The following is a 14,778-nucleotide window of genomic DNA, read 5'->3' as shown; positions in this document are numbered from 1 at the left end:
AACGGCACATGGTACACAATAAGCGTTCTACGGGTGCTATAAACTGCGAATTATTCCCTCTGGTTACGCAATTCTTTGCTCTCTACCTATTAAAAGTAGGACTAATGCCCCAAATTTAAAATAGACGGCGGAATAAAGATTGAACTAGGAAAATGAAAAAACAATAAATATTGCCGGCATAATTTTTTTTAAAACTCAACGAAATACAGGTGGTCCTTGCTTTGCTACATTCATATAAAGTTATGCATATTGGAAATAGACAGTGAGGACTGTGTAAGAATGCTTTTTTGTGCAAACTATATTATTCTGATGTTCATCAAACCATGATTTATAATAAAGAAAATGGAAGATAATTAAATGTCTGAAAATAAAGAGATGGTTAGCTGATCAATGGTGTATCTGGTGAAGTATTATGCAGTCATATAAGGTGACACTTATTTAGTGTTTAATGACAAAGAAAATATTTGTAAGAAAAGACTCAGAATATAAAATGGAATCTCTTGTATGAGCACTCCTATGTAAATAAACAGTATAGAAAAAAAAGACTGGGAGGGCCTGGCTGGCTCAGTGCGTAGAGCATGTGGCTCTTGATGTCAGGGTCATGAGTTTAAGCTCCATGTTGGGTGTGGAGCCTACTTTAAAAAAAAAAATTAGCCAACAGTTACTTTTGGGTAGTAGAATTCTTACCTTCTAGTTTTTATTTTTAGTTTTCCAAAATGAAAAGAAAATAAACTATTAATACAAAAATGCTATAGTATTTGTCCAGTGTACAATTACACACTGTCAGAAAGATCCAACAAAATCCTGATCAAGCTACTTTAGCCTCTAAAAAAAAAGTTAGATATTAGACCTTAAAGGCTAGTGATACATTCTATGTCACTGCATTCTGATCTTCTGATGGATTCTTTACAAGATAAATACCCAAGAATAGCAAAAAACAAAACCCACATTCCACTTTGCAGAATAATTTCATGGAATTATTCATTTTATGTTTACATTTGTCTGTATGATTGTTTATAGGTTCAAATCAAGAAAAAGTACACATCTCTTCTTAGCCCCCAAGAGTGTATGAACCACTATGAGTTGGAAAAACAAATGGATGCTGAAATTATCACTTCAGCACATTCTGTGGGTTCAGTTACTAGAAATCACAGATTTTATAGGATGAAAGAGAACCACAAACAAAATAAATGAAGCTGAGTCATCTTACCTTTAACACAGACTATTATGTTTTCCTTTTTATTTTCTAAATAAAAATCCCTCTTATTCCTAGTCTGTGGATTTCAAATTCAGTATTTTACATTACTTATAAAAATAAATAAGCTAACATTTTAAACTTCTACCCTTCGAGTATTAAAATGAGTTTCTAGAGTATTATGATTAGATTTACTTTCTAGCAGTGGCCTCTGGGAATAGAAAATTAATGGGAAAGAGGCATGATGGAACTTTCTGAGATTATGAAAAAGTTCTACAGCTGATTCTGGGTGGTGGTTAGAGGTATATCCACCCATCAAAAACGATCTGATTGAATACTTAAGGCCTGTACATTTTACTGTGTATGTTATACTTCCAAAATATTCCCTTCTAAATGATTGACACGCATATTTTAAAATACCTAATATTAAAATACCTAATATTAAAAATTCTGGAAGCTAAAGCTGCCAAGTTTGTCTGTGTGTGTTATTAGCAGGTGTTAAATCATACTCATCCACAAAGATACAATTCCTAACAGGACTTCAGTTTATTACTACCAACACTGCACAACTGAATGCATGACCAAACGTAAATATTAAGGTACACTCCTTTTTTGCCAAACACTCTGCAAAAAAAAAAAAAAAAAAAAAAAAAAATCAAAACCGAACACAAATCACACTCCCTCACACACATCAAAAACTAACCCCTAATGGTAACTGTACCATATGGGTTACATCCAGAACTACCCATTGTATTCAATTAAAAAATCTTTCAAATTACAAAGTTACATTTACTATTGTACATTTTCTGTAATCTAAGTAATAGAAAAGTCACCATATTCTTTGACATACTGACTAGCTGAAGACAAAATCCTTCACCCTCAATTTTACTAGCCTCAAAATGGTTTCAGGGGGAAATAAAGAAACAAGCTTAGGTGAAGAAACACACACACAAAAAAACCACCAAAAAAACCCAAACCAAGGAATTCCAGAAAGTGCAAGCATACCCAGAGGAAGCACAGATACAGCTTCAGCCTCATCCCCACAGTTCTTAGTAACACCACTACACGGAGAAAACATCCCACGGAGAAAAACCGGAAGCCACTTATGACAGAGAGAAACTTGCTGATGCATGAAAGTGTGAGTAGAATACAACTTCAAACAAGCAGTTAATAAAACCATCAGCAAAACCGAAGACAAAGAAAAGCCTTGTTGTAAGAGGGAAGTGCCTAAGCTTAAACAAGCGATACATACCCGTCTGTCGATCTTATCACCCTGTAAATTACACATGACAAATTACTCAGAAATATTACTGCTTTAGAAAAATTTAAATCTAGAAAAATCCCTCACAGATGGTCTCTACAAACCCAATACTTTGGGACAGGACAGTTCAAAACCTTTATTATGTAACAGTGTTTCTACATTTTGGAGGAGAAAGGATCATTTTATAGCACTGTGATAACTCAGAGTAGAAGACATCACATCTGGAGAATTTGTCGTTATGCATTAACTGTGAAGACAGTGGTAAAGCAAACTCTCTGGTGGCGGTGGTCAGTTAATTGCTGTTAAGCTTAAGAGAAGCTGTTTTCAACAGACAACAACACGAGAATGACAAGTAGTAAATACATAAAGATATGAATATTTGGGGGTAGTTTTTTCAAATCACGAAGAAATAAATGATAAATCAAAGATAAAATAAGCTTTCAACCTAAGTAAACAGATTTTAAACAACAAAGGGAGCGGAAACCCCCCTTTCACCACAGTTAATTCTTCATAATTCTTTACCTTTAATTTATAGCTTTCTGTGGATGGCACTGATGTTTCTTTAAAAGCTCACAATAAAACAATTCAATGAGTGTGACAAAATTCAAAATTAAGAAGGACACAGGACCTTATCACAGGGAGGGAGGCAGGAAAATTGGAAAATTCTAGGGGACAGCACAATTTTAGACTTAAGTACATGTTTACTCTGAGTGGTCCTGAGTGGTTGATGACCGTAGTTTCACCGAAGAGTGAACCTGAACTGTTCAACAGCAAGGTTGGTGCATGGGGACAAATCATCCATGAGTAAGTGATATTCCTAAACAGCTTCACACCCACACTTCAGTGAAGCTCTGCTGTTCTCACTGGGGTTTAGATGTTCTAGATGTTCACCGGGGTCTAGATGTTCTCATCAGGGGTCCAGAGGTCTGCAGTTACATTTTTGTCTGTCTTACTACCTAAGTTATTAGCTTTAGGATTTTGATGATTTGAGAGCTCACAGACATCAAGGAGTCCAATGGTTAACTGTATCAGCGATGGGCTGGTATCCTACCTTTGCTTCCTACAAGGAAGACTGATTGGTTTGGGAAGAGAAAAAAGGAGGCACATAGCTATGAACCACTTTGTTCGATGCCCTCTTATAAGCTGACCAAATTTGGCCACAGGGAAGAACGCTAGCAGAACTGTGCAGGAACACCGCGGATGATATAAAAGGAAACAAAGAAACACAAGTCCCCTTCTGTCCAGAATATGCGTTTCTATCATGAAGCAGACCTTACTAACAATTTGACAAAACCACTCACGTAAGAATATCTATTGCTTTCTCTCCATAAACTGTTTCTGGTTACAATGAGCCAATGGGCAGGTAGGTCCACACCGCTTTCCTTTTCTATCTGCATGTACTAAGGATATCCTTAAATTCCTGTATCGCTGACATGCAAATGTGTGGCAGAGACTTTTCCCGCCTTCAAGTGTTCCACTCACCACGTTACCTGTGAAAGGATGTTGGTGCACTGCTGTAATAAAGACACCGGAGGGTTGCCAATACTCGTAGCAAGTTGAACCCTGAGCAACTGTTCCTTCTGGGTAGCATTTTCTTGCAAAGCGTGGGCAAGGGCCACGGCAGCACACCAGTTTGAAAGCGAATCGGTGGAAAATAGACCTCCGCACAGTAACTGACCCGCGGAGACCGAGTTACCTGTTGCTACAAAGACAGCAAGCAGAGGGTAATAAAAAATTAAATGTTGCTTTACACACACACACAAATAGTTCGAAATAATATTTTAAATTTTGTTAATTAGCAGTATTGAGCTACATCTGTAAAAGTCTGCTTTTCAAAACAAAATGAAAGATGACAAAAAGGACTTTAGAAGAAGTGTGATAGAATAAAGAGATGTAGAACATGTTAGGCATCAAGCTGATGAGATGATATTCCAGAAAATCACTGTCTTAATTAAAAACTATATTTCTAAAGCAAATTCAAGGAAATGCTGTATTTCAAATGTTCCACTACATCTAGGGTTTTTCATCTTAGGATATGTTTTATCATTAAAAGCTTGAAAGACTACTTACTTTTTAAAACAGAAATTAGAAAAAAATTATTTACCATCAATAGTGGAAGGTAGGAGCGTTGACACAATTTCTCCTTGTCCTTTCTGATTTTTATATAAGAAACACTGGAAACAATAGAGAACAGCACAGCGCAGTACAAATGGCTGCCTTTCATTGACCATGGACATGAGAAGAACTACAATTGCCGGCCTGTTGCGTTTAAAAAGAACAGAACAGAAAGAAACATTGCAACCTAAGTATATGAATCAACAGCCAGTCGTTGCCGCTGACTGAAGAACCATAATAATAAAATAGTATTTCCATCAAGTTAATATTTCCATCTCCATTTCACAGGAACATTAACTGCAATGGAGACAAGCGATCTGTTTGCTTAAAGCCCAGAGGAGGGGGTGTGGTATCTGAGCCCAAATACCTAAGCTCCAAGGACCACAAACTCTTTTAAAACAGCAACATGCTTATCTTGTCAGATGATTTCTAGTTTCAGAACATACAGTTGAACTTCTTAAGGGAATAAGATGTATATACGAGATATACTAAAAACCCGAAGTTTTCAGAGAAATCACAAGATTTCCCTTTTCCTACCTTGGTGGGTTTGAAGGTGCATTTACAGAAGCAAAGTAGTCTTGGTTTACTTGGTAGCCTCGAATAACTTCTGATACAGTATTAATGGTCTATTAAGGGGGGAAAAATAAAAGTTTAGAGAGAGAACGTCCAGGAAGAAAACCCGTTTTCAAAGGAAGAAAATGTTTTATCCTTCTGTGTTTTGCTTTTAAATGCCAAAACTCAGACACCAAAAAAAGCAGAGACAGCATTATAATCTTCTAACACTTTTTTGAAATAACATTTTAAAACATTAAGTGCAGGCCTCTAATTAGAAATAACACCTGACTACAAGCATTTAAAATATCAAAAAACTAAAATTAATAGTATTCTCTAAGAGACAGAATCTGTTTCTACAAAACAAGGATGCTTTAGGATAAAATCAGAGAAGACATTTAAAATCTAACAAATTAAATTTCAATTTAAGGATGAAGTTGAAAATACCTCCAAGAAAATAGAATAAAAAGACAAACTAAGTCCACAGAAAGTCCAACAATCTTTCAATAGAATTGCAGAAGCAGGACATAAAAAAAATTATCAGAAAATATGAAAAACATTCCCAGAACTGAGAACACATGTCTATAGCTTGAAAGGGCCCAGTGAGTGACAAAAAATAATTGAAGAGGGGAAAAAAAGTCTGTAGTACTGTACATCATCAGGATATTTCTGGAAACAAGAAAGAAAGAGAAGATCCCAAAAGTTTCTAGAGAAAAAAAGATTATATAAAAAGGATTAAGATTAAAAATGGCTTCAGATTTTTAAATGGCAGTATCGAAATAATGTCTGAAAGTTGAGTGTTATGGTTTCCAACTCTGAATGGATACCTAGTCAAGTATTTGAACTGAAAGTAGATGACATCAAAGAGCTAAAACCAAGTTCTCCTGCCATTTACCTTTTTCGGGAAGTTAAATAAACTAAGATAACGAGCCAAAAGGTTTAGGGGTAAAGACACGGCCTGGTCACTAAGGGATTTCAGTCAAGAGAGAAGTAAAAAGAGATCCTAGGGGGCTGGTCAAAGTCCCAGGACAAGAGGTGAGCACAGAAGGAGACAATAACCAGCCCATACTGGAGCAGGAGGATGGAAGCTTCCAGAAAGAAAACCAGCTGGGATAAAAATGATATATTAAGCACGTGATAGCACTAATATGCAGGCACACAGAACATCAGTAAGACGAAAAAAGAACACTACTACAACTTAGGAAAGAGAAAGGGATATTTAACAAAACATACGGGCAACCTGTCAGGACCCCTCTCACTCTTGAGAGCTTTTTCTGTATCTTCACTTAATAAACTTCTATCACTTAAAAAAAGAAAGATAATTAGCTCTGTTCCCTGCTCTGGCTTAGCAGGGAATAGTATTTATATAGTCATAAAATTATAAGCCCTGAGTACTGATTTACACACAAATTACTGGGGTGACAGAAGGAAGTCAAGTGAGAGGGTTATACAATGGGAAGCAAGACTGAAGTCAGGGTGGAGGGAGGCTAAAGATAGTGGGTTTTGTTACAGAACTTTTATTATCATCTCTTCTTTTAATGTGCATGTGTTAATTTGAGAAGAATTTCAAAACAGTTCAAATAAACTCCACCTTTCTTTCCTTCAAACTAACTTCCTTTTTAATGGGCAGGCAAGAAAAAATGCCAAACATCAGGGAGAAAGAATGTACCATTCTAGGAATATGTAAGACTACTTAAAGTCTCAAGTCTTATTTGACTAAATCATACTGTTCTCAAAATTAAAACCATCAGTCATACTGGGTATTCCTGCTGAATACAATAAAATTAATGAAATCCTGTATGCTTTCACATTATTCATATACTATTGAACTTGAGGACGGAGTATACCTTTGGGGCTTAATACTGTCATATTATGCTAAGTAGATTTTTAGTAGGACCAGTTAGGAATTAAACATATAAAAGTGGTTCACTTCTACTGTTTTTCCTTTAGCTGACATCTAAGTCCTCTTAGGATTCCCGATTTCAACGGGCCCCAAGCAGCCCCCGGCCCCATGCAGTTTACCTCGGTCAGGATGTCAGCAGGAACGCCCGTGGCCATGAGGATGGTGCAGAGCTGCTGCAGTAGGCCGCACTGGAACATAGCTTTCTGGCAGCTGCTCGTAGCCCCGGGAGGGTTGGTGGGAGAGACCAGCACGCGAACAAGCTGCGAAAGAAAGAGCAAACAAAATGTGTCTTTTTTTTTTAACTTTTTTTTTCTTTTTAATTTTTTTTAATAAACATATAATATATTTTTATCCCCAGGGGTACAGGTCTGTGAATCGCCAGGTTTACAGACTTCACAGCATTCACCATAGCACATACCCTCCCCAGTGTCCATAACCCCAGCCCCCCACCCCCCCCCCCATCACCCTCAGTTTGTTTTGTGAGATTAAGAGTCACTTATGGTTTGTCTCCCTCCCAATCCCATCTTGTTTTATTTATTCTTCTGTGTCTTTTGAAGATTTGAAAAGTCTGGAGGGAAAGGATCTGTATGAACATGAGTATCTGGGTGAAGGCTTCCCTCCCCTCCTCGGCCAGATCTAGGGGCTCTTCCCTTCACGCTCTCAGGGAACAGCTCGGCGACAGCGCGCAGTATGCTACACCTTTTGCGCCACTTTGTCGCCTTCAGGGGATTGTGAATTCCCGAGCAGAGACTGCCTCAGTCATTTTTGTTCCAAAGAACAAGCCCAGTATTTATAACGTAGTTTATATTCAACGAGTGAACGGATGAATGGAGTAACAGGGTGGTATATTTCTTATCAAAGTAAAGATGAACTACCTAATTACAGAGCAGATCTGGGAACAGAGTGGCCTGAGGTGTGATAAATTCCCCTTCACTGGGAGCTACTTAAAGAGAGACCAGAACAAACTGAAGACGTGGTAGAAGATTTACGCATTACGCAAGCGGTTGGCCTCATTGATTGTTAACACTAATTAAATCCTTACAGCTCAATGATTAGTCTGAACTTGAACATGAAATCTGAGAAACAAAAAAATGTCATCCCCAACATTTTCAGCACTGTCATATCTACAAAATAATTTTATATGCATCTTGTATTTTAAAACTACACTCACAGGTCTGTGTGTGTACAAAGCCTTATATATTAAGATCACATGGGAAATTTGTGATAACACTTTATTAAGAGGGTTGATTAAGGGGTGCCTGGGTGGCTCAGTCAGCTGGACATCTGCCTTTGGCTCAGGTCATGATCCCAGCGTCCTGGGATCAAGGCCCAAGTTGGGCTCCCTGCCCAATGCAGAGTCTGCCTCTTCCTCTCCCCCTGGCCCTCCCCTGCTTATGCTCTTTCTTTCCTCTCTCAAATAAATAAATAAAATCTTAAAAAAAAAAAAAAAAAAAGAGGGTTGATTAATACACTGATGTCACTAGAAAGCAACTTTAGGATTCCCTATTAGTTTAAATCCTTAAACCTTTCTAGTTAGGCCTCCGAGGCTTTTGTTTTTTTAATTTATTCTCCTATCCTTATGAGGCTGGGTGGGGGGTGGCAGAGGAAATATATATTCATGTATATATGTATATATGTGTATATGTGTATATGTATATGTATATATGTGTATATGTGTATATGTATATGTATATATGTGTATATGTATATGTATATATGTATATATGTGTATATGTGTATATGTATATATGTACATGTGTAAAACAAATACCAAGCTAGATGTCATTTCTCCCATAAATATTTCTATATGCATCTCTAACTAAAAAGGATTTTAAAAAACATAATCATCATGCTATCACCATACCCAACAAAATCAACAGTAATTCCCTAATACAATCTAATCACTTGGGTATCTTTATTGATGATGTAAAAAAAAGAAAAAACAATTATCCATTTTCTAGATGACAGAGAAGTAGGAAAAGGTGACTGAAGAAAGAGGTAATACTTAATATGAGGGTAAGAAAATAAGGGAAGACTTAATAACAACATTCAAATCTGTAAAATACTGTAAGGAATGGACTTGTATTTTCCCAGAAAGCAAACCAAGGGGAAGTCTGTAGAAGTTATATCAAGACAGACTTTAACCCATTATATGGATTAAGTTTTTAATAACTGGAATTATCCTAAAACGAAAAGGATTTTCTCATAAGGTACAAAGCAATTTTCTCATGAGCTTTCTGAGAGTTGCTGGCAGTAACTGTTCAAAAAATGAGGGTATATATGCCCGTAGGCATAGGAGGCAGAACTAGTCATAACACTATCATTTAAGGACAAAATTAAAGTGTTTTACGACTAAAAAATGTCTTGAAAAGATGAGCATCCCCCAAATTTAATCTGTAAAAGCTGAATAAAATATTCTTAAGCACATCAATTTCAACTTACAGAATTTTTAAGATCAATCATGATTTCAACTGCAATGATGAATAAACTCCAGTTAGGATGTTTACTATTCGAACAGGACCATTTATCACCATTTTTGGTGTATTTTCATTTGGTGCAACATAGAGAACTCAAAGTACAAGCAACCCTACATACAGCTATAAAGAAATAGCATTGGACAGGTTGAAAAAACAGAAGATAACCTGCGACCTATGAAGTCATGAATGTATCAACCACTCGATTTTTGACATGGAGATATATTAAAGTGAATTAAACTCAAGCTCTTTATTTTGAAGTTTATGTTCAAGATTTTATTCAGTTTTTTTAAGTCAAGAGTACTTAAAGAACCAATTTACTACCTACCTAATTTTTGTTGATATTCAGTATGCTAGTCTACATTTTTGGTTTTGTTTTTTGGTAAAATAGTACTTTACATTTTAAACAGCAACACTTTCTTCAAAAATAATTCCTTACATAGTACCCTAAACTACAAAACACGTGTGGACTCCTCCAGCACTTTAAAGATCACTGCTCGGCAGGACAGACCTTAGTTTTTGCCCATCACCAGACCCTTCACTCTGTCTAATCACCTTTTGAAAGGTACTTTTCTAGAGGAAGTTCCTTTATTAAGAAAGTGGTATTGGGCAAAGATATCAAGCTTACTACTTTGGATGCTATTTTGAAAAGATAAAAACTAACACAGTCTTGAAATATGTAATACTGACATATGAAAACAGAAGTGATGAAGGGAGGAGTGTAAAACAGAAAGATTCTACCCATGTTGTCCTATAAAATATTTTCCTAACCACTATAATGTATTATCTAAATAGGGACAGTTTAGAAGTGAAAGAGGGCACTGTTACAGTAATTACAAAATGAATACTATCCAGGCGAAATGGGGCATCTGGTCGTCCTAATAATCGATCAACTCCCAGGGTATGCAGCAATATTCAGACTCTAATTATTAGAGAAACTATCCATTTAGTTTTAAGGAAAACAACTTCAGAGATGCAGACATAATGCAGAGATATTAAAAAACCCACAAGACTCACCAGAGAGTCGGTAAGTTGGGAGGCTAGCGTATAAATTTAAGGATTGAGAAGGCATAATAAAGGAATAAGTAAGTAAAATACTTCAAAGAATTTCATATATTCTCTGATGCAGAAATCATTTGGGATCCTACTGTCTTCAATTTTACTACCATCACCACTAAGCTTTCACCATAAAGCTTAAATAAAATTACCTGTGATGTGTCAGTTTAACCTGCATCCGATTTAAAACAGATTATTAATCTTTGGGGGCAGGTACATTAATATTCATTTCCTAGCGGTCAGTGCCTAACTCCCAGTAAATGTTTACTGAATGAATTTATTTGTTGAACGTAGTATTCTGAATATTAAAGCCTTAACTGAAGAAATCAGATTTTAAAAATTCAAATCGACAATCTAACCTCTTATTCTCTGGGTGCAAAAGGTTCATCAGGACACTATATATTTGGATTTGCTTTAAAATAATGCAGCAGGACAAGAAAGTGGGATAAAATGAAACAAAACTGCCAGGCGTTAATAATTATCGAAGCTGAGTGATGGACGTGATAATGGGGCGGGGGAGGCCGACGGCAGAGGATCTCTGAACATACCTGCAAATTATACTAAAAGATTTTTTAAAGCCCATCTGAAACCAACTCAACATCCTAAATTTATCAAACACGAGCAATTTGCTTTGCTTTGAAAGGAACAATATCAAAATTCTTATCACATTTGTATCTAACTACAGTATACCTGTAGCATTACGTGCAGATTAGTCACTTTCTGTGCAGACCAGCCAGAATTTTCATCTCCAACATGAAACCAAGGTTTCATACGTTGAATATATGAGCCTTCTTTAAAAAAATTTTGATTGGAATTGTTGTTTTTTAACAAGTTTTGGAGCAAAATCAGACAATCTTCCACTACTATACCTGGGAAAAGAATGTAAAATGCAAGCGTTAAGGCTGATAAAACCCAAAGGTAAATTCAATCCCCAAATACTTTTTGCCGCTGGGGCGGGGGTTGGGGGTTGGGGTGGGCAGGAGGGTGATGTGCTGAGGGAGGCGGAGAGAAATTTTTTTTTAAGATTTTATTTATTTATTTGAAAGAGAGAGAGAGAGAGTGAGAGAGAATACAAGCAGGGGAAGCGGGAGAGGGAGAGGCAGGCTTCCCAAGGAGCAGGGAGCCCGATGTGGGGCTCGATCCCAGGACCCTGAGATCATGACCTGAGCTGAAGGCAGAGGCCCAACCGACTGAGCCACACAAGTGCCCCGAGAATCTTTTTTTTTAAAGATTTTACTTATTTATATTAGAGAGAGAGAGAGAGGCAGAGACGTGCGTAGGCATGCGTGCAGGGGAGAAGCGAAGAGGGAGGAAGAGGAACCAGCAGATTACGCTCCATGCTGAGCTCACAGTCCCAGGCAAGGCTTGATCTCCTGACTCTGAGATCATGACCGGATGACCTGAGCTTGAGCCAAAATCAAGAGTACAAAACTTAACTGACTGAGTCACCCAGACCAAACACCCCCACCACTCTTTAAAAAAAAGACAAATCTCCAAGCTCAGCATTTCTTCAGTTCCGCAAGGTAGAAAGCCTCTGCTGACTCCTGATGGCCACAGGCCACAAGCTGTATGCTCTGATTCAGGTCCCCACCGATCTCTTGACCACTGTGTTCAACTATCCACTCACCTCAGTAACTCATATTTTTTCTTCAGATTCCAGATTAAACATCAAGCCCTGATGACCGGGCTAGTCTCACCAGCTACATGCTTCATAAAAGCCTGTTCCTTTTATTATGCAGTATGTGTCTTGTCCACTAGGTTATAATTCATAAAGACAGGAATGTGAACGTCCTACTAGGATATAGTGACTTACTCTATGTCCTCAGCAGAGACAGAGAAAAGATATAACTATCAGGTTCCTATTAAATATTTGTTGAATGAATCAACCATATCTTAATCTCTAAGAAGTACCTGACATTGTCGTCTTGATGTCTTCCTTGAAACTTCCTCTTGCCTTGGTTTCTAAAACACGAATTACTCTCTTCTCATTTTCCTTACATGCCTCTGGCCACTCCTCAGGCTTCCCATGGTTCCTGGCTCCGGTTCTCCATCTACTCCTCTCTCTGCTCACGACATACTGTTCCACGGGGTACTTGCACCCACACCACAGCTTACACTGCTTTCATGGCTTAAAGCTCTCCAATGATCTCCACTTCAAGTGCCAATTTAACCAAGGATCTGTTCCCTCTGTTGACAATATGACTGATACTGGATGCTCACAGCTGATAGGCTCCTATGCATACTACATCCACACTTTTACCTCTACTAGTTGAATTTTATGTTTACAAAAATCAGTTGCTTTTTTTTTTTTTTAAATTAATAGACTTTATTTTGGGGGGCACCTTGGCAGCTCAGTCCGAAAAGCATAACCACTGTTTATTTTGGGGTCTTTTGAGTTCAAGCCCTTTGTTGAGTGTCAAGATCACTCAAATAAACAAAACTATTTTTAAAAAGGACTATTTCTTAGAGCAGTTTAACAGTGTTTTGTAGAGAAATTTTCAATGTTAATGTAGTCTATGTACCCATTTTTTCTTTCATGGATCGTGCCTCTAGTATTGGACCTAAGAGTAAACAACTTCTGTTTATGTTTCCACATAACCTTAACTACAGTATATTGTTACAATTGTTCTTTTCTATTATTAGTTGTTGTTAATCTCTTACTGTGCCTAATTTGTAAATTAAACTTTATCATAGGTATGTATGTATAGGGAAAAAAAACTGTATACGTAAGGTTTGGTACTATCTAGGATTTCAGGTATCCACTCGGGGTCTTGGAATATATTCCTTATAGATAGGGTTTTTATAAAAACTAAGTCTTTGGCAAAACTCAATGAAAGCAAGTCATTAAGAACAGCTGTTGTTATATATGGGTAATGTAAGTCTAAAAAACAAGAAAAACCCACGAAGATCTTGCATTTCACTTTAAAGAAACCCAAAAGCAAACCCTACCTGATGTATTATAGATGTGATATAATAAAGATGCAGAAAGATGATGGGAAAACTCCAATCAGTTGACCCATATTTGAAGAAAAGGGTCTGGCCCTGACTCAAAAGATCACTTTATCAATGCATATTGAAAAAAATTATTACATTTAACTTGAAATAAAAATGTTTAAGGTGTATATTTAAAATATGTTTAAAATCTCTGATTTAACCAGTCCTGCGCTCCAAATGAGAGGCTTCCTGACTTCATACTGCTGGACCATGTGGATCCTCACCTCCTGAGGAGGAATCACTGTATGTCTCTTATGAAGGCCCATAAATCTCCAATAAATAAATCTGCCATTAAGGAGCATCAGAAGACCCTGGAGGAAAGAGAATGTCAGAACCCTCACCATCACTGGCAGGCCTTCCCTCCACTGTGCAAAGTTAATTCTAGAGCTTTGAAGGCTACCATTGGTCACAAGGAGCCACTGCAACTTATCTTAGAAATCCTAAAGACAAGCCAATTCTACCTTGTCTTAAAATTGTTTTCCTTGGTCGCCTCTGAAAATATATACCTCGCTAATCACCTTTGTACCTCCTTCTCATCTTAGAATGCTTAATCTTTCAACTCTTTCAAGATGCTACCTCTAATTCCTAAATACTGGTTAATAAAACCTACTATATACCCTCAATCACTTCATGAAAAAAATTTTTTTTTAAGATGTATTTATTTTGGAGAGAGAGAGCATGCACAAGCAGGGGAGAGGGGCAGAGGGAGAGGGAGAAGCAGACTCCCCACTGAGCAGGGAGCCTGACGCGGTGCTCGATCCCAGGACCCCCCAGATCATGACCTGAGCCGAAGGTAGCCGCTTAACCGACTGAACCACCCAGGTGCCCCAAAATATTTTTTTCTTTAAAGAAGCTACCTTCGGTGCCTGGGTGGCTCAGTCAGTTATGCGTCTGCCTTCGGTTCATGTCATGATCTCAGGGCCTGGGAATGAGTCTCACATGGGGCTCCCTGCTCATTAGGGAGCCTGCTTCTCCTTCTCCCTCTGCTGCTCCCCCTGCTTGTGTTCTCTACCTGTTAAATAAATAAAAACAATCCTTAAAAAAAAAAAAAAAGCAGCTGCCTTTTAACATTCTGAAGGGCAGGCAATTCATGCTCTTGATTCCATGTACGAGTCAGAATGTGGAACCTCTGACCCTCCCAGCCCAGTGTACTTTCCAGAGACCACAGTTCCTCTGCCTTCTCACAAAATCTCCTGTTTCCTTGAGGATCAGGCCATGTGCCCATATG

The 14,778-nt window shown here is 37.6% G+C and overlaps 1 protein-coding gene across 2 annotated transcripts in view; it reads right to left on the bottom strand.

The window, feature by feature from the left end:
- Window positions 1–14,778, bottom strand: part of USO1 (USO1 vesicle transport factor) — a 94,080-nt gene that overhangs the window by 19,315 nt on the left and 59,987 nt on the right. The window contains exons 9-14 of one of the 2 annotated variants that reach the window (XM_059385280.1): window positions 11,247–11,425; window positions 7,146–7,286; window positions 5,109–5,197; window positions 4,561–4,715; window positions 3,947–4,158; window positions 2,448–2,468 (exon numbers count right to left, since the gene is read on the bottom strand). In XM_059385280.1, coding sequence (XP_059241263.1) covers window positions 2,448–2,468; window positions 3,947–4,158; window positions 4,561–4,715; window positions 5,109–5,197; window positions 7,146–7,286; window positions 11,247–11,425 — 797 coding nt within the window. The remainder of the gene's footprint in view (window positions 1–2,447; window positions 2,469–3,946; window positions 4,159–4,560; window positions 4,716–5,108; window positions 5,198–7,145; window positions 7,287–11,246; window positions 11,426–14,778) is intronic. The other variant, XM_059385286.1, reaches the window with a different exon arrangement.

The sequence above is a fragment of the Mustela nigripes genome, chromosome 1, assembly GCF_022355385.1.
Source record: "Mustela nigripes isolate SB6536 chromosome 1, MUSNIG.SB6536, whole genome shotgun sequence".
Lineage (NCBI taxonomy): Eukaryota > Metazoa > Chordata > Mammalia > Carnivora > Mustelidae > Mustela > Mustela nigripes.
Note: the sequence above shows the minus strand (reverse complement) of the source record. Positions and strands in the feature narration are given on the sequence as shown.